The sequence below is a fragment of the Labeo rohita genome, chromosome 22 (genome assembly GCF_022985175.1).
Source record: "Labeo rohita strain BAU-BD-2019 chromosome 22, IGBB_LRoh.1.0, whole genome shotgun sequence".
NCBI classification, from domain to species: domain Eukaryota; kingdom Metazoa; phylum Chordata; class Actinopteri; order Cypriniformes; family Cyprinidae; genus Labeo; species Labeo rohita.
In genome coordinates, this window is record NC_066890.1 from 57856723 (window position 1) to 57877609 (window position 20887).

At 35.3% G+C, this 20887-nt stretch overlaps 2 protein-coding genes across 3 annotated transcripts in view; one reads left to right on the plus strand and one right to left on the minus strand.

The window, feature by feature from the left end:
• The window catches only part of LOC127153746 (uncharacterized), a 242600-nt gene that overhangs the window by 70902 nt on the left and 150811 nt on the right, over positions 1 to 20887 (minus strand). The gene's annotated exons all lie outside the window — the stretch shown is intronic.
• On the plus strand, positions 10392 to 18592 carry LOC127153744 (uncharacterized). 2 transcript variants are annotated; one of them, XM_051094985.1, is made up of 5 exons: positions 10392 to 10659; positions 13170 to 13292; positions 13588 to 13899; positions 14217 to 14522; positions 17029 to 18592. In XM_051094985.1, exons 2-5 carry the CDS (start codon positions 13205 to 13207, stop codon positions 17076 to 17078), a joined length of 756 nt encoding a protein of 251 aa, XP_050950942.1. In that variant the 5' UTR covers positions 10392 to 10659; positions 13170 to 13204; the 3' UTR covers positions 17079 to 18592. The 2 variants fall into 2 exon arrangements, with proteins under 2 accessions (XP_050950942.1, XP_050950941.1); XM_051094984.1 differs by lacking the exon at positions 10392 to 10659 and having other exon boundaries at positions 12955 to 13292.

A 20887-nucleotide genomic window follows, 5' to 3' on the forward strand; every position in this document is an offset into this window, starting at 1 on the left:
TTTCTGTTTACAGTTTAAAATATAATGTATTGCTATGAAAAAGCTGAATTTTCAGCATCATCTTCACTGTCACATGTGACATGATCCTTCAGAAATCATTCTAAAATGCTGATTTATCAATTTTGGAAACAGTTGTGCTGCTTATGTTTATATATATATATATATATATATATATATATATATATATATATAACCTGTGATACTGTTTTTACAGAATTTTTTAATGAAAAAAAAAAAAAAGAACAGCATTTACTTAAAATATATAAATCCTTTTTAATAGTACAATACTGTTCAAATGTTTGGGGTTAGTATGTTTTTTTTTTTTTTTTTTTTTTTTTTTTTTAATTAATCAATACTTTGTATTCATTAAGGATGTGTTAAGTTAATAAAAAGTAATAGTAGATTTCTTATCCTATGAGGTCATCTTGTGTTCATCCTTCATCCTTGGTATAATAATGTTCATCTGCTAATTTACATGTGTGATATTTTAAATGTTTTTGCGATCTCTGAAAATATGATAAACATTTCCTAAGAATGACTTGTTTTTCCATATGTAAAATGTTGTGAAGAGTTAGGATAGTGCACTTTAAATGCTCTCTCTCTCTCTCTCTCTCTCTCTCTCTCTCTCTCTCTCTCTCTCTCTCTCTCTCTCTCTCTCTCTCTCTCTCTCTCTCTCTCTCTCTCACACACACACTTCCGGTGCGGGTGTTGAGCGTGAGTGGACTGAGTGGCTTGAGCGAGTGCGTGGTGAGTGAACGATTTCTGCCTCTTTCTTCTACTCTCTCTTTGGTCATATATATATTTTTTGCTGGTAGTGTTACTTTTTGGTGTAGTATTGGGCCGTGTGCTACCGGTTTTTTTTTTTTTTTTTACCGGAGTAAGCATGACGGCCCCGGCTACTCGAGTTTTGTCCACACTTACGCGGCGCCATGCGGTTAAGGTGGCGTTAGCGGTAAGTGTGGAGGAGATTTGTTTGGCGATCGGTGAGGTTGTAGGACACGAATGTATTCTATCAGCGTCTAGGATGAATAGCGCTACAGTGATTTTTCTTAGTAGCGTTGAAAAGGTGAATGAAGTAGTTGAGAAGGGAATTGTGATCGATGGCGAGTTTGTTTCTGTTCTTCCCCTCTCGATGCCTTCGAAGAGAGTCACGCTATTCAATGTTCCCCCTTTTCTCAGTGACGAGATAATAACAAATGCTCTATCACGTTATGGAAAATTGGTTTCCCCAATTAAAAAGATTCCGATCAGCACGACTTCTCCTCTTTTGAAACACATTGTTTTTTTTAGGAGGTTTGTATACATGATAGTTCAGGATGATGAAGAATTGGATCTTTCACTTAGTTTTCGAGTTGATGATTTTGATTACATTATTTTTGTGACAACTGCTAAAACAAAGTGCTTTGGTTGTGAAAAAACAGGACACTTGATTCGCAACTGTCCAGAAAAGAGAGTCACTGAGAAAAGGGATGATGGTTCCTATCCAAGCACTAGTAAAGGTAGTGTAGATTTACGGAGTGCAGGTGTACAGGATGAATCCCATAGAGATACAGAAGTGGTTGCTTGCAATGAGACGCTTGGTTTAGAAACTGTTGTGACAGATGTGGACTCAGAAAAGGTAGGAAAATATGATTCAGCTGAAACTGCAATTTCTAATGAGAAAAATTTAAAACTTTCTGAAAAGAAAAGAGAATGTGGTACTACTGGATGTGATGATACACAGGGTGCACAGAAGTGTAGTGAAATTGCTTGTGTGGAATTGGATATGGAGGCGGAAACAGAGAGTTTTAAAATGCTGCAAAAAAGAAAAAATGAGTGACAAGTCTCAAAATAAGAAACTTCTAAAGAAACTTGATTTAAACTTTAGTGATGATAATGAAACAGAAAGTGAAAGTGAGTTTTCAGATTCAAGTGTGGCATTATCTCTAAATGAGTTTTCTGGTCGTAGTTATAATGCAGAGGAGAGAAAAATGCTCCTTAAGTCAACGAAGAACAAGAGAGGTGTGTGTGTGCAAGAGTACTTCCCTGACCTAACACAATTTGTTGAGAAAGCTAGAAGTTTAATGGCTGAAGGATGCTTCACAAACAAAGAAGGATATAGACTGAAGAAAATTGTGAGGAATGTGGAGAAATTAAAAAAATGATGCTTAGTAGTTTAGTTTTTGTTTCCACATCGAAAAGTCGTCTTTTCTTTTCTTTTTTATGTGTGAAATCAGGTTAGCTACCCTGAATGTGAATGGTGCTAGAGATCTTAAAAAAAGATTAATGTTAAATGAACTAATGAAACAGAAGAAGCTTGACATCTTCATGTTACAAGAAACACATAGTGATGGGGCGAATGCTGCAGACTGGGAAAAAGAATTTGAGGGGTTAACTGTTTTGAGTCATAACACTTCAACAAGTGCAGGAGTTGCTGTATTATTTTCTAAGAGTTTTAATCCACTTTCTTATGTGGTGGATGAAGTTGAAAAAGGAAGATTACTTAAAGTTAGAGCTGTTTTTGAAAATTATGTTCTATTTTTTATCTGCATCTATGCTCCAACATCACCTGTTGAAAGAATCCTTTTTTTAGATTTATTGTGTAATACTTTACAAAGTTGTCCATAAGAAGAGTATTTATTTTTGGGGGGAGATTTTAACTGCACAGAAGATATGATTGATAGAAACCATATTGAACCCCACATATTGAGCCTCTCAGAAGCATCTTATTCAGTTAATTAAGAAAAATGAACTATGTGACGTTTGGAGGCAGCTGAATGGAAATGCAAGGCAATTTACATGGGTACACATGAGAGATAATATGGCTTCTCTTGCCAGATTAGACAGATTATATGGTTTTAAATACCATCTTAATATTTTTAAGAATTGCTCAATCATTCCAGTAGGTTTTTCTGATCACAGTATGGTGCAATGTAGTTTTGTATTGGATTCTATTAAACCTAGAAGTGCTTATTGGCATTTTAATATTTCATTATTGAATGATAGTGTTTTTAGAGATTCCTTTAAGTATTTTTGGGAAAGTTATAGAAAATCCGTTTCTATCGCGTTTCGGTTACAGTTTTTGCAGAGACTTCTAGACGGTGCAGTAAATGTCAGTTGGAGAGCAGTTGCCCGTATTATTTAGCAAAATTATGGAGGTTTGGGATTAGACAAACATCTCTTTCTACTAAACCCAAATGGACTTGTCTGTTCTTCCATCTTTTTATAAGAGTCTTTTTAAAGTTTGGAGTTTGTTTCACATTCAGAAATCTGAAAGCCCGTACTCACTGTACTGGCTTCTAGAAGAACCTTTAATTCTGGGAGCCCATTTTGATGTTACTGACAACAACAGTTTTTTTTAATTGGGGCTTTAAACTTAAAGAATCAAAGGTAGTTATTCTAAGACAATTATTGGATTTAGCTGGACAGAATTTGGATAATGTAGAAATGGTGGCTCATGTTTTAGGCACCAGATCAATTAGATTGGTCTCCTTTTTTTTAACAACTTTGAAATCTACTTTTACAGTAGAAGAGAGTCAAATGATAAAGGACTTTTATTCTGGAGTATCTGTGCCTGATGAAAAAGATTTCTTCCCTTGTCTAATGCTTTCACCAAAGTTGGATGGTTTTAAAGGTTTTCTTTTTAAAATGTGGAGCTCAAAGTGGTTGGACTTATTATCTTCCAAAGGGAATTTATTGTATAGAGTTTGTGTGATTGTTTTTAACAAGAATCATCTTGCTGGGAAATTAGATACACCGTGGAGACTTTTCTTTGGTTTTGATGAGAATGTTAAGCCTGAATGGAGAATTATATATAAACCGCCATTATTAAGAAAAGTTGGTGATTTGCAATGGAGGATACTTCATGGGATTTTAGCTGTTAATTCTTTTGTTTCTGTTTTGAATGTGGAAGTCATTGATGATTGTCCTTTTTGTTTTCAAAGAGAAACAATTTTTCACATGTTTGTACAATGTTCTAGGTTAATATCTTTCTTTGATTTTGTAAAAGGAATTTTTCATGTTTTTAATGAATCTTTTTCTGAGAGGATTTTTTTATTTTGGGGTTTAATTACAGTCAAAAAAAAAGAAATATATTTGTCAGTTGCTGAATTTTATTATTGGTCAGGCAAAAATGGCAATATATGTAAGTAGAAGGAAGAAAATTGAACAAAAACCTTGTCAAAGCATTACTGAGATTTTTTTAACTTTGGTGAAATCGAGAATATTAATTGATTACAAATTGTATAAAAAAATGAATGATTTGTTTACCTTTGAAAAGATTTGGTGTTGTAATGGAGCTCTTTGTATGATTTATGATAATGATTTAATTTTTGCTTTGTAAAATCATGAGTGTTTTAGTTGGGTAGCTGTTTTTGATTGGAAAAATTGTTTTTAAAGATGATTGTTAAATAAAGTTACATTTCAAATTTAATTCTCACACACACACACACACACACACACACATAACCACCCAGGCACAAACTCAACACACACACTTAACAGCAAAAGCCCATCCCCCAACACAGAGTTAGAGTGAGAGAGTTCGAGTGAGATCAGATGTTTAATAGTTTTTTTAATTTTCTATTTTTTGTAGACTATTTTATATAAATGGAATTAAGCATTTATTTCTCAGAATGACTAGTTCTATGTATGTAAAAAAATTGAAGTGTTTGGATGCTGCATTTTAAAATTACGGTTATGTTTTTTTACTGCTACTTTAATAAATCACCATAAACCATTCAAGATATCCCAAATCTGCTCGCAATTTAACATCTTCAGTATGTTTGCATCATGTTGACAAAGTTTGGTGTAAATTCATTGTTTTTTGTAGTAGTAGTATTCATTCATACACAGCTATATTTTTCCAAAAATCCACATTCAAATCAAAATAACAGACTTCCTGTTGGTCGCAGCTAATGGGGGTAAGTTAGAAAGTTGTCCGGCTTGATGAGACCAATATACATACCAAGTTTGGTGTCTGTAGCTCAAACTAACACCCCACTTTTGACAAAAGGTGGCGCTATAGAGCGCCTCCTCCACACCCATTGATGAGCTTTTGCCAGTGTATAATTATCATTAATACTGATGTGTGTGTTGAGTTTCATGAAAATCTAAGCTTATTAAGTGCCCCAAAAACACAGGAAGCAAATGTTAAAGTTTGACACATTGCCATGGCAACAGCATTTAATGTATCAATGACCCCTTTATTATTCTGATGAAGTTTAAAGCAAATCGGGTAAAAATAACCATGTGATTTCAAAGCATTTTTAAAAGACACACTTCCTGTTGCCAGTCGGTGGCGCTACAACTTTGACTTTTAATAGTCAATAAGCCAAACAAACTGCTGAAGTTTAGGCACTTCCTGTTTCTCATTTCTCGCCATAATTTTAACGCCACAGCCAAACTGTTCGAGATATCAAAAATCCCCTCACAATTTTTCATCCCCAGTATCTTGAGATCAGGTTGACCGAGTTTGGTGGCAATTGGGTAAAACACCTAGGACTAGTATATCAAATTCCAGAGCATGCATTTTTGACAAAACCAGAATAACCAACTTCCTGTTGGGATGAGCTAATGACATAGCAAAAGTTGTTCAGATTGATGAGATCTATATGTGTACCGAGTTTCATATGTGTAAGTGCAAGTATGTGTGATATATGGCACTCCAAATTCCAGGGAGCGCTGTAGAGTCCCTTTGCCACGCCCGTATACCAGTCTCTGCTTGGCCCTAATGGCCGCAGATTCCAAGGTGTGTGCCAATTTTCAAGAGTTTTTGAGCATGTTAAGGGCCCCAAAACCCCCCAAAACTTTGACAAAAAATAAGTCGGAAGAAGAAACATAGCTGCAAGCAGCGATGACGGGTCCTCGCCCGCAACCCTGGTGTCATCAGAAAAACGGTGCCCAGCGGGCACATGCATTAACAGTATCCCTGTACCAGTTTGGATTGAAGTGTCACAGCAATGAAAGGGTTAAAATCAAAATGCTATACAAAATGCAAAGTCATTGTGATACAATGAGACTGAGACAGGATTAGAGTTAAAAAGATTTCTTATCCTATGAGGTCATCTTGTGTTCATCCTTGGTATTATTACGTCTATGAAAATAAGTAATGTAAAACACTAACAAAAGCAATTATGAGAAATATTTTTTATTACAGCAGTCATAAAATGATGTGAACATTATGAAGCGCTGAACACTCTCATGTTGTGTATGTTTCATTCATACTCGAAGCCGGAGGGCGCTCTTGCACTGAAAGTCCAATCCGGATTCATAAAAGTGTTATGATGGAATACAGCAGTAATCGCTGCAGCTAAACTGAAACGTAAACACAATAAACACACGACTGCGACTGTATAAAATCCCTGTTGAACTTTTAATTTGAAGTGCAGCTCGTGTGGGTGGAGTCAAAGACGTGCCCAGACAAGTTCAGACCACCGTTCTGCTGCGACATCGTTGTTTGTTTAATGTGTGTGCGTTCATGAAAACGTAAGTTTACATAAATATACATTATAAGAAATGTGTATGGGTATGTGTAGACTCATGTATGCAGATTTAATGTTATACTGTTGTTTAACTCGATAGTTATGTACGTTCTGAGAGTTCGATTCACAGACGTGTACAAATACACCATATTTACGCTCTGCAGATCTACGTTTACTGTAAATACATATATCAGTGATGCTGATATGGATCTCCTAAGATACTTGTATCATCATACTAGTATTTACAGTCGGATCATGTTGTTATCGTGATGTAAACGAGTACTCCTATTTGATTGCCTTTAGCAATTTGCCTTTTTCTTTTATTTCAGAAACCACACACACACACACACAAACACATCTACATGTAACTAATTGTGGAATAAATCGATGTGTGAGACCCCAAACTGTTGTGGATCTTTGCCTAGCAACCTTCTGACAGAGGTTGAAGATAAGATGTTGAAAAGCCAGTGCATCTACGCACATACATCGTAACAGCGACAATATACGGTTTATGTGTGTTTTTGTAAGTCATCTCCAGGTAATACGTAGGAAAATACAGGAATAAAATATAGAATATAAATTTGTTCTCGTGTGTGACGGACTCATGTTTGAGGTATTATGTGTGAATGTAATTTAATCAATGGTTATATGTGAATAAATGCCTAAATTAAAATCTGTTTAACATATAAAGAGGACGATCGTGGATTGAATCAGCGCGCTGTGTAACACTTAAGGTGACATTTTCCATACCTTATGTTGTACTTAGGGAAATGACAGCTAAGGGGCTTTATGCAACACTTAAACACTTAAGGGATACTTAATAGAAATTCTAAGGGTCTATGATGTTTCAACTAAAGAAACCCTTAAGTAACATTTAAGGGATATTCTATGCAACGCCCTTAAGTGTAAGGGAAACATAAGGGCGATCTTAAGGGAAAATTACACTTAAGATGCTTTATGCAACCGGGCACAGATGTTTAATAGTTTTTTAATTTTTATATTTTTTGTTGATAATTTTATATAGAATTAAGCATTTATTTCTCAGAATGAGTAGTTCTATGTATGTAAAGTTTTTTGAAGTGTTTGGATGCTGCATTTTAAAATTACAGTAATTTTTAATACTGCGATTTTAATAAATCACCATAAATCAACCGTTCAAGATATCCCAAATCTGCTCGCAATTTAACATCTTCAGTATATTGGCATCATGTTGACAAAGTTTGGTGTGAACTACTTATTTCTGCTTGGAGGAGTATGAATTTATTTATAGCCTGATTTTTCCAAAAATCCACATTCAAATCAAATCAAAATAGCAAGCTTCCTGTTGGTCGCAGCTAATGGGTGTAAATTAGAAAGTTGTCCGGCTTGATGAGACCAATATACATACCAATTTTGGTGTCTGTAGCTAAAACTAACCTTTGCCAGTGTCTAACTATCATTAATACCGATGTGTGTGTTGAGTTTCATGAAAATCTGAGCTTATTAAGTGCCCCAAAAACACAGGAAACAAATGGAAACGAATGTACCTTTACAGATTCTGAATGTACCTTTACAGATTCTCATCGGCTGTGTTTTGACATTATTCTGATGAAGTTTGAAGCAAATTGAGTAAAATTAAGAGGCTGATTTAAAAGCATTTTTAAAACGACACACTTCCTGCTGCCAGTTGGTGGTGCTATAACTTTGTCTACTGATAGTCACACCTATGTGATCGGCATCACAGAATGAACAAACTCCTGAAGTTTCATCAGAATCAGTCAATGTGTGCAATAGTTATTAGCCATTTCCTGTTTCTCATTTCTCGCCATAATTTCGTCGCCTTGCCACGGCCAAACCGTTCGAAATATCAAAAATCCCTTGGCAATTTAGCATCCCCAATGTCTTGAGATTATACTGACCGAGTTTGGTGGCCGTCGGTCTAAAGGCCTCAGAGGAGTATATCAAATTCCAGAGCATGTGCTTTTTAAACAGCCTTGAATAACTCACTTCCTGTTGGGATTAGCTAGTTGTTCGGCTCAGTAAGATCTATATGTGTTCCGAGTTTCATAAGTATACGTGCAAGTATGTGTGGGATATACATCAAGTTTTCGGAAGGTGTTCCAGGGGGCGCTGTAGAGCCCCTGTGCCACGCCCGGGTCCCAGTCTCTGCGGCATCCTAATGACCGCAGATTCCAATGTGTGTTCACCCTTTTAGGGCTCGGGCCCTAATAATAATAATAAATAATCCTTAGAAAAACAAAAGGGGCCTTCACCCTTTTAGGGCTCGGGCCCTAATAATCCTTAGGGGATCAATAGGGCTCTCGCCCTTTTAGAGCTCAGGCCCTAATAATCCTTAGAAGAACAATAGGGCCTTCGCCCTTTTAGGGCTCGGGCCCTAATAATCCTTAGGGGATCAATAGGGCCTTCGTCTTTTTAGGGCTCGGGCCCTAATTATACAAGATAGACAATGTGCAAAATAGCAATAACTTTACAATATACAAAATAAACAATTTACTATGTACGTAAGGTACAAATTTGAAGTATAAATAAGTATGTGTGTTAAATAAATAACTGGATAAATGAATGTATAATAGTGTTGTGTGTTCCACGTTTATTGTGAAGTGTTCATGAGATGGATTAATTGAGGGAAGAAACTGTTCCTTTGCATGGCTGTTCTGGTGCTCAGTGCTCTGTAGCGTTGACCAGACGGCAACAGCTCAAAGAGGGAGTGTGCTGGATTTGAGGGGTCCAGAGTGATTTTGCCAGCCAGTTCTTGGAGAGTAGCAAGGGTTGTACCAATAATTCGCTTAGCAGTCCGGACTGTCTGATGCAGTCTTCTGAGGTCAGATTTGGTAGCTGAGCTGAACCAGACAGTTATTGAGGTGCAGAGGACGGATTCAATGATGGCAGTGTAAAACTGTTTCAGTAGTTCCTGAGACAGGTTGAACTTCCTCAGTTGGTGAAGAAAAAGCAGCCTCTGTTGGGCCTTTTTGACAATTGCATCGATGTGAATGTCCCTCTTGAGGTCCTGAGAGATGGTGTTGCCGAGGAATCTGAATGTCTCCACTGTCATTGCAGTGCTGTCCATGATGGTGAGAGGGGGGAGTGCAGGGGGGTTCCTCCTGAAGTCTACTGTCATCTCTACTGTTTTGAGCGTGTTAAGCTCCAGGTTGTTATGACTGGACCAGACAGCTAGCTCTTTAACCTCCTGTTTGCTCAGTAAGCAAACTGCAGGGGGTCCAGTGAGGGTCCCGTGATGTCCTTCAGATAAGCCAGAACCAGTTTTTCGAACAACTTCATGATGACAGATGTTAGTGCCACAGGTCTGAAGTCGTTAAGTCCTGTTATCTTGGGTTTCTTTGGAACGGAGATGATGGAGCGTTTGAAGCTGGAAGGGACTTCACACAACTCCAGAGATCTGTTGAAGATGTGTGCGTTACAGTATCTGTGAGCTCATCCAGATCGTTTGCAGCAGCTTCAAAAACACTCAAATTAGTAAATTTGAAACAGGCCTGTAAAACCCGCTCTGTTTCGTTGGTCCATCTCTTTACAGTCTTTCTACAGGTTTATCAGATTTAAGTTTTTGCCTGTAGGATGGTATAAGATAAACCTGGCAGCAGTGTTGGGGAGTAACTAGTTACATGTAAAGGAATTACATAATTTAATTACAAAATAAATGTAATTGTAATAAGTTACAGTTACTGAGAAAAAATGTGTAATTAAATTAGTTACTTTTGAAAAATGACAGTGATTACAAAGGCAATTACATCTGAATTTTTTCACACACCCACCCCCGCTTACAGATTTAATTGACTTATTTCATAAATTGCATTGACTGCTCTAAAATGAGACACCAATGTTTCAGGAGTTTAGGACACAGTATAGGACACTGTTTTATTTCCTATTTGGGTTTATGCATAAACTTTATTTTTTAAGACTGTTTTTTCCCAAGGCATTCTTAGATGCTAGTGTTTTCTGTCATAACTATGCAAACATTTGATTTCAAACACAGTATAATAACTATTAAACCATTTCTTATTATGATGTTATTTATGTTATGATTTTGTTATGACATATAGCACAAGTGCGCTCATGGTGACCTGAGTTCGATTCCCGTCTTGAGGTCCTTTGCCGATCCCGCTGCCCTCTCTCCTCCCAGCTCTTTCCTGTCATCTCTTTACTTGCCTATCACAATAAAAGGCATAAAAAGCCCAAAAATGTAAGTAAAAAAAAACAAACAAACAAAAAGTCTGAATTTGTGGTGGCTGTGCTTTAAATTCAATTATTACACAGCTCAGGCTCATTCGGGGCAACTTAAGTCAGTGCTCTGTGCTTGATAATTTTTCTTGGTGGAAGCTTTGCGTTTGGTTAGCTAATAAAATATTACTTGCTCTTTTGTTTCATACAAACGCAGCTGCTGACATTTTTTTTTTTTTTTTTTTGTACACTGTAATGGATTATAAGATAACTAACAAACTACCTTAATTATTTATGTGGTGAAATGTTGTGTAAGAAAACTGGTATGACTGCACTGTATCCCTAAAATATCTAGTTTGAACTTGCCATTTGCTAACAACTGATTTCTTCATGGGAGCTTTGCGCTGAGATATTTCAACTCAGATCAGTGTTTCGTGTCTAATAATTTTGACACAAAACATCTAAATAATCTATCAAGCAGCTGTGTGAAGTAATGTCCATTCAGCCAGTTGTTATTGCAAAGTAAGAATGTATATTATCCCTTACTTATTATGATCTTAATTCAAGTGATAAAGAATTTTGAAAGTCTGACAGTAATCAGTGTTGAGTGTTACTGTAACATTTACTCTGCCTGGTTTAAATGTTTCAAAATCATTAACAGGTGGAAATATCAGAAATTTAGAGAAGTAATCAAAAAGTAATTAAAAGTAATGTTACTTTAATAAAGTAATTGAAAAGTTACACTACTTATTACATTTTAAATTAAGTAACTTGTAATCTGTAACCTATTACATTTCCAAAGTAACCTTCCCAACACTGCCAGGCAGTGATCAGAGAGTCCTAAAGCTGCCCGTGGGACAGAGTGATATGCATTCCTTAATGTGGCATAACAGTGATCCAATATATTACTGTTTCTGGTGGGACATGTAACATGCTGACTGTATTTGGGCAGTTCACGGGAGAGATTTGCTTTGTTAAAAGCCCCAAGAATTATTAAAACAGAGTCTTGGATGTTTTTGTTCGGTCTCTGATTCGGTGATCTGATCCGCGAGTTTCTGTAAAGCTAGGCTCACGTGCGCTTGCAGTGGAATGTAGACGCTTATGAGAATGAACAAGCAAAACTCTTGCGTGAATAGAATGGCTTACAGTCAATGAAAAACGCTTCTAGGTTGGAACAGCACATCTTATTTAACACCGTTACATCCGTACACCACCTTTCAAGCACGTCCCGCACCACACGATTTCCCTGTTGATTCTGCGCCGCGATCCGCTCTAAACAGCTGATAGCCTGGCAGGTGAAGCGCGCCATCCGGTATTGCGTCATTCAGCCAGGTCTCTACAACCTTCAGCAAAACGTCCAAACAATTGAAATCCGGTAGGAGGTTTTGTGGTGTGTACTGCCGAATGTTCAGCAGTTCATCCCGGGTAAAACAACTGGGGAGCTTAGCACAGTGGACTTTTTAAGTTGAATCCCAGAAAAAAAGCATCACAGATTCCAAAAAATCCAAAAAAAAAATATTTTTTTAAAATTTGTATTAGTTTGCATGCATGTCAGCTTATGATCAAACTAAATGTTGAAATTTATATTTGTTTATGATACAGCTTCTCTAAATTTCCCCAAATTTCAAATTAATTCCCATAAATTCCTGTAAATTCCCATAAATTCCTGTTAAATTTCTAAATTGAAATATTTCCAAAATTCCCAGGATGAAATTTCCATGGAAAGTTTCCAGAAATTTACCAGAATTTTTCTGCCCCTTTGCAACCCAAGCTTTTACCAGTTGTTATCAGGGAATAACATATCTTGGAATGTCACAACTGACCATTTAGAATAAAGCATTCCACAGAGCCGTGTAATAATTTAATTTAAAGCACCGCCACCACAAATTCAGACTTAACACCAGTTTAATAGCTGTGAAACTGGGTTTGACATCAAATGATTGCATAATTACGACAGGAAACACTGGCATCTAACAATGCCTTGGAAAAAACAATTCATCTTAAAAAATAAAGTTTATGCATAAACCCAAATAGGAAATAAAACAGTTATCGAATAAGCATGTGTCCTATTCTGTGTCCTAAACTCCTGAAACTTTGATGTCTCATTTTAGAGCAGTCAATGCAATTTATGAAAGAAGTCAATTAAATCTGTCGATGTGTGTGAAAAAATTCAGATGTAACCCCCTTTGTAATCATTAACATTTTTAAATGTAACTGTAAATTAAATTGCACATTTTTCTCAGTAACTGTAACTAATAACAATTACATTTATTTTGTAATTAAATTACATAATTCCATTACATGTAACTAGTTACTCCCCAACACTGAATGTTAGTCATGCAAAGAAAAGGAATATTAGTTATGATTGATTTTAAAATAATCTATCCAATAAATTCCTTTACAAGTGATTCAATGACTTTAATAAGCTCACCTGACACAGATGGATTAGAACCACCTATAAGAAACCAACTGCTTTATGATTGTAATCTTTTTGTTATTGTGACATATACAATAATGACTGTCTCTCTTTAGCTGTTACAGATCTGTCTTCAGGTGATAAAGATGAAATGGGTTATGGTGTTCTGATTGGATTTTTTGTTGCAACTGTAGCAGTTTCTGTGTTGTACTGTTGGTGCCTACGTTCTCCACTAAAAAGTAAGTGTTACAGTTGACAGCAACACTGTCAGGTTTTTAAGCTTTTTGTGTATTGTGTGTTTTTGTCTTATGTGTGTAGTGTGGTTTTGTTTATGATGTTCTATATCAAGCAGCATTTTAATGTCATGAATATGCAACTACTGGTAGGATATGACATTATATGAATACTGAATTAATGAACAGAAACTGATGGCAGATATGGAGCAGAAGATCGTCACTTGTTAATTTCTGTATTTTTATTGTCCTTGTTATAATTTGTATTCTGTATTTCTGTCTCTGTGTGCTGTTGTGACAGATGAATACGAGCCAAAGGTGGTTCAGATGGGAGATCCTCTTATTCTTAAAACTGATGCTAAAGTACACACACATGTTCTGATACAGTGGCTACATAAAAACACTCTCATCGCTACAATCAGTGGACTGACCAGAAAGTTCTCCATATATGATGAAGTTCTTAATGGCAAATTCAAAGACAGGCTGAACCTAGACAAAAAAACTGGATCTCTGACCATCACAAACATCACAACTGAACATAATGGACAATATACATTAAAGATTATAAAAGGCTGCCGTGTTTCATTCAGATTTTTTGGTGTTACTGTGTATGGTGAGTAACTCATTTCTTTCACTGTAAAAAAAATATATTTTAGGTCAGTTTAACTTTAAAATTATTAAATAACGTATATGCAGTGCAATACAATTAATTAACAGCTAATCATGAGTTATAGTTTCCTTGCATAAATAGTTAAACAAACTGACATCAAAATGTTTAGTGAATTAATGCCACTAATTCGGTGATCAAAAATATCTGAGAATCTGACTGCAATATTACTTCTGTTAGTATTACTTTTGTTAATTTCTGATAGTAATAGGTTTCTTATTTCTGTTATGTATTTCTCATGTTTCTGTGTTGTGCTGTGACAGATACATTTAAGCCAGTGCCAGTGGATAAGAAAAAAACTATCAGTCTACCATCTGATCTTACTGAAATAAATGAAGATGATGTGATACAGTATTTTTTTGGACACAGTGCTGAACCCATAGCTCAAATCTATGGAAAAGAAAGGCCTACATATTATAATGATGAGAGATTCACAGGCAGACTGAAAATAGATCAGACGGGATCTCTGACTATCACAGATGCCAGAACCACAGACTCTGGACTTTATGAACTACACATTTTCAGATCTGAACGAAAAATGGCAAAGTTATTCAGTGTTACTGTCTCTGGTAAGTAACTCAAATATTTCAGTATAATACATTTTCATTATCATTATTAGCATTTATTCTTGTTTTAAAAATGTGTGAAATGTTTGGATAAAGGGTTGTGTTTGCAAGGGTATAACTTTGGTTTGAGAAGTGGGGGGACACAAAATGGGGGAAAATGTTTTTGATTTGAATCTCATTTTCTGCATTTACATACACTAAAAAAAAAAAAAAAAAAAAAAAGTTTTCATTCATCCAATTAAAAAAATTAGGTTAATAGTTCATATAGTTCTATATTTTATAACTTGAGCCAAAGAAAAATAAATAACTTTCACTAAACAATATTTCTATGAAAACTGTTTTATAAAACCTGGCATGAAAGTATATTTTTCTTGTTGAAGAAAGTCAATTAATTTGAATTCTAGTTTTGATCTAAACAAAAAGATATAGATTTAATCAAAACAAAAATTGGGAGATAAGCGTGCTTGCGCAAACCACTCGGTCAGCTGAGTGCCAATGCTTCTGTACCAAGGGAGAGCTTCGGTGAGGCCGTACCACAACTGGCAATGAGTGGATTCTGGTGAGGCAACAGATCTAACTGTGCCTGGCCGAATCGACTCCAAAACAGCCGAACCATCTGAGGGTAGACCTCCACTCACCTGGGAGCGAACTTGTCGCCCGGAATGTGAGTGGCACAAAGAAGCTTGCGTCTGTGCTGGCTACAGAGCAGGAGATGCCAGGGTGCAATTTCTCACAGAGAGACGAATGAGCAGATCCCACACTGCCCTATTTATGCCCTGATGCCTGGGGCATGGCCAGCTATGCAAAATCTGCACACCCAATTTCATTGGCCTTTTCTCAAAGTTTTCAGAGGTGTTTGGGCTCCCAAGAGTGACCCCTAGTGTCATACACTCGACAACGCGGCGTGTACGACAGGTAGGGAAAGGCTACTCTCTGAATATTCAAAGTGCAAATTTTTGAAGCATGATACAGAGCTATAGACAACTACACAACCTATTATAGCCTATACTAATAACAGCCTATATATGTTATTTAGCCTAATTTGCGTGCATTGGGGAGTCGCTCTCTAAATGCGGAGTATTAAAATTGTTTCTGAATGCGAATTCATGTGGTGGATTGTCACGATTTTGGCTAATGCAGGACACTACTGAATGATGCGCATCAGAGGGGATTTATACGCAAAGCTGACTGACAAAGAATTGGGTATACACCGTATAACTGCGTATACAATGCACTACACCAGTCAATAAAAGCTGTCATTCATCTCAGTTCGCGATCGCAGAACGTTGCATTAAAATCAATAAACTTCTCTACACTGCATAATAAACCTCTTACTTACATCGTGCCGTTAATGAGGATTAATGAGAGCAAGCATAACTCTTCACCGAACAGAAACTCCAGCATTTTGAGTGGTAAGTGGATTCTAACTTAAATAGCCTATGATTGGTCATTGCGTTTAAGAGATCAACAAACATGTCTATTTTCATTATTGGCTACATTTCTCACCGCTGCAAAAACTCACTGTAAATAGGACATTTAATATTCTCCAGAGCTCAAACTCATAAGCGCAATGGAGTGTTTCCTAAACTTGTTTCGCCAATAATATTATATTATTACAGTATCAGCTGGGGTGCGCTTGCTTTTGTTTCACGGTGTTTAATATTTAAAATTGACTTTTAGCAATGTTTTAATTTTTGTAACAAAATATTTTCAAACATTAATTGGCAGTGCTGCTGCAGACCCCTAGTTGAAGACCCTTGGGCTAAAGGGTATAAAAACAGAGAAGCACGCTCACTTATTTTTGTCACACCTATGGTGGAACTCACTGCTCTATGGTCTGACCTTCTTGCAAGAATAAAATCTCTAAAGACTTTGTCTCTGACTGTGTTCTTTATTAATAGAGACAGATTTCTCCAACAGACTTTGCAGATTAATCATGTCATTGTAAATAGTTTTCCTTGGAAATGTATGTGACAGAAAAACACTTCCAGATTTCTGTTAATCAGACAAAGTAGATGCTCATGGTGTGCCCATCTGCAGAATGTCCAAACTGTTCAGTCTTGCATCATGAGTGCTCAGTTTTTAATGTGCTGCCAATTTAATTTTAAAACATGCATCTCAAGACACATTTTGCTTCATTGAGCTGTTTATGGACATGAGAAAGTGTCTGTTTGACCAGAAAGATGCCAGAAATCAGCAGAATTTTACTTTTTTTTTTTTTTAATCAGTCTTAATCCTAACAATGCTGTGAAATCACATATCAGTATGCTGCTTCTGAGTGGATTCTTTACCCAACTGTTTTGCTCAACACTTTTATTGGTCAAAATAATCTTTACTCCCTACTGTACAACCAAAAACACTGCTCTTCTGTCTCATATGATTTAGATTTTTATCTCTTTTGTTATCCTTTTATCAGACTATAGTACATAGGAGCCATGTTCCTACTTTATGTAAAATCTCCTCTAAAATCCCGTTAATTTTTAATGTTATTTGTCTTTTGTATTTTCAGACTCCACTACAAACAGGACAGATGCGATAAACATGCCTTTATTGAGTTAAGTCAATTTCAACAACTTCAGTATGCAATGACTGTAACATCATTCAAAATAAATCTAAATCATATTTCTCCTCATGAGCCTGAAATCCCAAGTATGAAGATTCTCTTGAAATTAACCAATGTGCTGTTAAGCAGTTAACAGTAAAACATAACGTCTTTAAATATTACAATAAATGTAAAAATATTTCATTTAATATTAAGTTAAAGAATATACACATTGATCTTTATAATAATTCTCATCTTTATTTGATCCTTTAATGTAAAACAAATAAACATCACTTTTCATACCTGTTGCTCTATTCATATCATGCTAATTGAATGAAATACTTGCTGTTTCTACAGGTATTAATTGAAATATCTCATGAGAAATATGTATAAATTGTATCAGATGTATCTATGTGGCACTCTTCAACCTTTTTTTTTCTAGAAGTTTGTAGAAATACACAAGTTTGTGTTTAATTGAAGAACTGCCCATTGTCATACTAACTGTTACACTCTGTGAAAACTCTGTATGATGCTTTTCTTGCTGAAATTATCTGCACATTTATAAAAAAAAGAATTAGTATTATATTGCTTTTCTTTGCTTGTATTGTAATCTGTATATTATTTTATGCTATACGACATAATTGCATTTATATTCCATTTGAAGGATCGGATGATCCTCAAATGCAAACTGTGTGTGTTTTGCCCCAGAGCAACCATAGATTTGTGTTGTGTTTTGCTTTCTCTTTATATATTCTTCATATATTCTTTATTCATTTATAATCATTCAATCATTTTATTATTCCATGTAATCATATAATCATTTATAATAATCATTATATTCATTTATGTATTCATTTTGTTGATTCTTAATTGATTAGTCATTTATATTATATTATAGTTGTTTTTTTTATATATTTTTTCCATTGTTGTTTAGTCTTATGATTGTGTGGCTTCAAGGGCTGTTTTTTCTTCATGAATAAGAGATACAAGGGAATGTTTATGGAAACTCAAGGTTTATGGGATGTTGTTGTGAACCAGTTTGGTATAACAATACTTGTTGGATTTTGTTCTCCACACAAAGTCTGAGCATTAAGACATACGCAACTAAGACTATTCAAAAAACTTTGCTCCTTTTTACCATCATACTTTGTCTCCTGCTTCTGCCCTTCACTTTCACTGGTTTTTCTTCAGTCAACTTCTTGGCTGACAGAAGACTGTTAGTAGTGTTTGGGGTATTTTGGGTACCAGACAAGACCTCCTGTTAACAGGGTTTGGGTATTAGACCTCTCTGCTGACAAGTTGTTCTGATACTGGACAAACTGATATTTTCTGACGGGATCTGGCATCCGGGGCTGGATCTTAATTGTGTAGGCATGGAGACAAAGATCTAACAAATTCATCTATATTTTATATTGTCAGAGGTGAATTTGCCCATCTGTCTCTCTGATCATGATCAGATCTCTGATGTGAATGCAAAATAGTAAAATGTGATACTCCATTAATAATTTAGCTCTGTTTTATACCTTACTGATTAGTGTTTTTTTTTTTTTTTTTTTTTTTTTTTTTTTTTTGTTGTTGTTGTTTTGTTTTTTGTTTGTTTAAAAATATATATATATTTTTTTTTTTGTATTTGCTATTTTGAGCCTGATATACTGTTGTTACTGAATTAAATAATAATAATAAAAAAAAAAACATTCTTTAAACATATATTTTTTTACACTATTTACTGTACTTTACACTTTACTGTTCATACTCAAGGCACTATTTTGATATTACATTGTCTTATTTAAGGTTTTGTGGAAACATAAAAATTATTATTACTTTTTTAGCTTTTTCCTCTAAAAAGCCGTTTATTCAGCATAGTGAAGCCTCTCCTCCATTGACATCCATTAAAAAAAAAAAAAACGGCCTTTGGTCTTCTTTCCACGTGGCCCCCGGAAGGGGCATGGTGGTGGGGAAAAAAAATTGGAGTGGGTGGAAAAAAAGTCCAGGTGGGAGGAAAAAAAAATGCGTTCTCTCACAAAACTTTTGTGTTTTCTCGCAAATGTGGCAACATTGAGGTTATTCTCAGGAATTGACCAATAGAAAATTGGAGACTTTGACCATGGGAAAGATTTCCCCAAAACTGATTTCGACAGCTATATGTCTATTAATACCGACCACGCCACCTACACTGTAAATCCTAATAAGTTCAGCTTACTTAAAAAAAGTTTGGAAACCGATTGCCTTATTTTGTTAAAGCAAACTTAAAGGTAAAACTCAAGTTAATTTAATAATCAGTTTAAAGTAAAGAAAGCAAACTCTTACAGAGTAAATTAACTAATAAATATCAAGTTAGTTTAATGTCATTTCTAGTTAACATACTCCAGGACATTTACTAATCTTACTTAAGATTTAATAGTAAGATTACTCTGTTAATTCTATTTAACTAACAGTGTTATTTTGTGTTGTGCAAACATCTTAAATGCTGTTATTCTCAACATGGATTTAATCTGCCATTTTTAGCTATGGGAATTTAAAACATTTTGTGCAATCGGTTTCCACATTTTCTTTAAGTAAACTAAACTTTTTTTTATTAGTTCAACCAGCATGAAATGAACTTAACACAAGTTTGAAATTCTCAACAGTTTATTTTTGTAAAAAACTTTAAGAATATCACAATAATAAAAATTAGCTTTTAAAACATCTGTGTTCTTATAATACTCTTTACAGACTTCTTGACTAAACAACACTTTGTTGTCATAACATTATTTGGACCTACTGGAATACTTAAAAAATACAGCATTTTCAGAATGACATGCAAACAGAACAGCAAAAATAAAATACAGGCCTGTAAAACCCATCATTTTTCATCAACCCTTCATTTCAATACTGGAAATGTTCCAAAAGCATACAAGAAACTTTTAATGCTGTTAATTTATAAGCAAATTGATTCACACTGATGACCAGAGTGAGTATACAATGATCTGTGCAAAGATCAAGTACAAGGAAATGCAATTAAGTTAAATTATGATCACCAAAGAGAGATGACGGGATTTATAGTGTGATAGTGACATTTCACAATATATGATTGAAATCACAGAGCAAAAGTGTAAATTATCATTTGTGTCAACTATTACTGCATGCCTTGTCTTGGAATATTACACACAAGTTCCATGGACTACATTTTATTGTTTTCAACATTATAGATGTGCATTTACAGATCTTTTTTTTTTTTTTTTTTTTTTTTACAATATGCTAAGAATTTAGAGCATTTTCTCTCTTGCTATGGAGTGATGTATCACACCCATCATTTACATGATTTTATCTTAAAGGGTTTGTTCACCCAAAAATTTAAATTAGCCCATGATTTACTCGCCGTCAAGGCATCCTATGTGTATGACTTCATTCTTTCAGACCAATCCAATCACAGTAACATTAAAAAAATGTTCTGGCTCTTCCACGCTTTCCATGGCAATGTTTCTGTTCAACAGTTCAAAAGGAGTGCAAGAAAGCGCATCCATCCATAATAAAATGTGCCTCACACAGCTCCTCTGTAGGACGTTTGTGTAGTGCATGCGCCGGTGTAAATATGCTAGTTGAAATGCGAGTTTGTTTACAGGAGCAAAGGAAGCAAAGTTTCCTTACTTTAGCAAAAGAAAACCAGTCTTCTCTTGGTTTATACTGAAATCCTCCAACATTCTTCTTTATGGATTTTTGTTTTGTTTTGTACTTCTAATTCGTTACTGGTGTTTCATTTCGCTCTGTCACTAATCACCGGCGCATACGCATGCGTACATCCTACATCGCTGACAAGCTACACAATATCATGTTCATACTCGCAGAT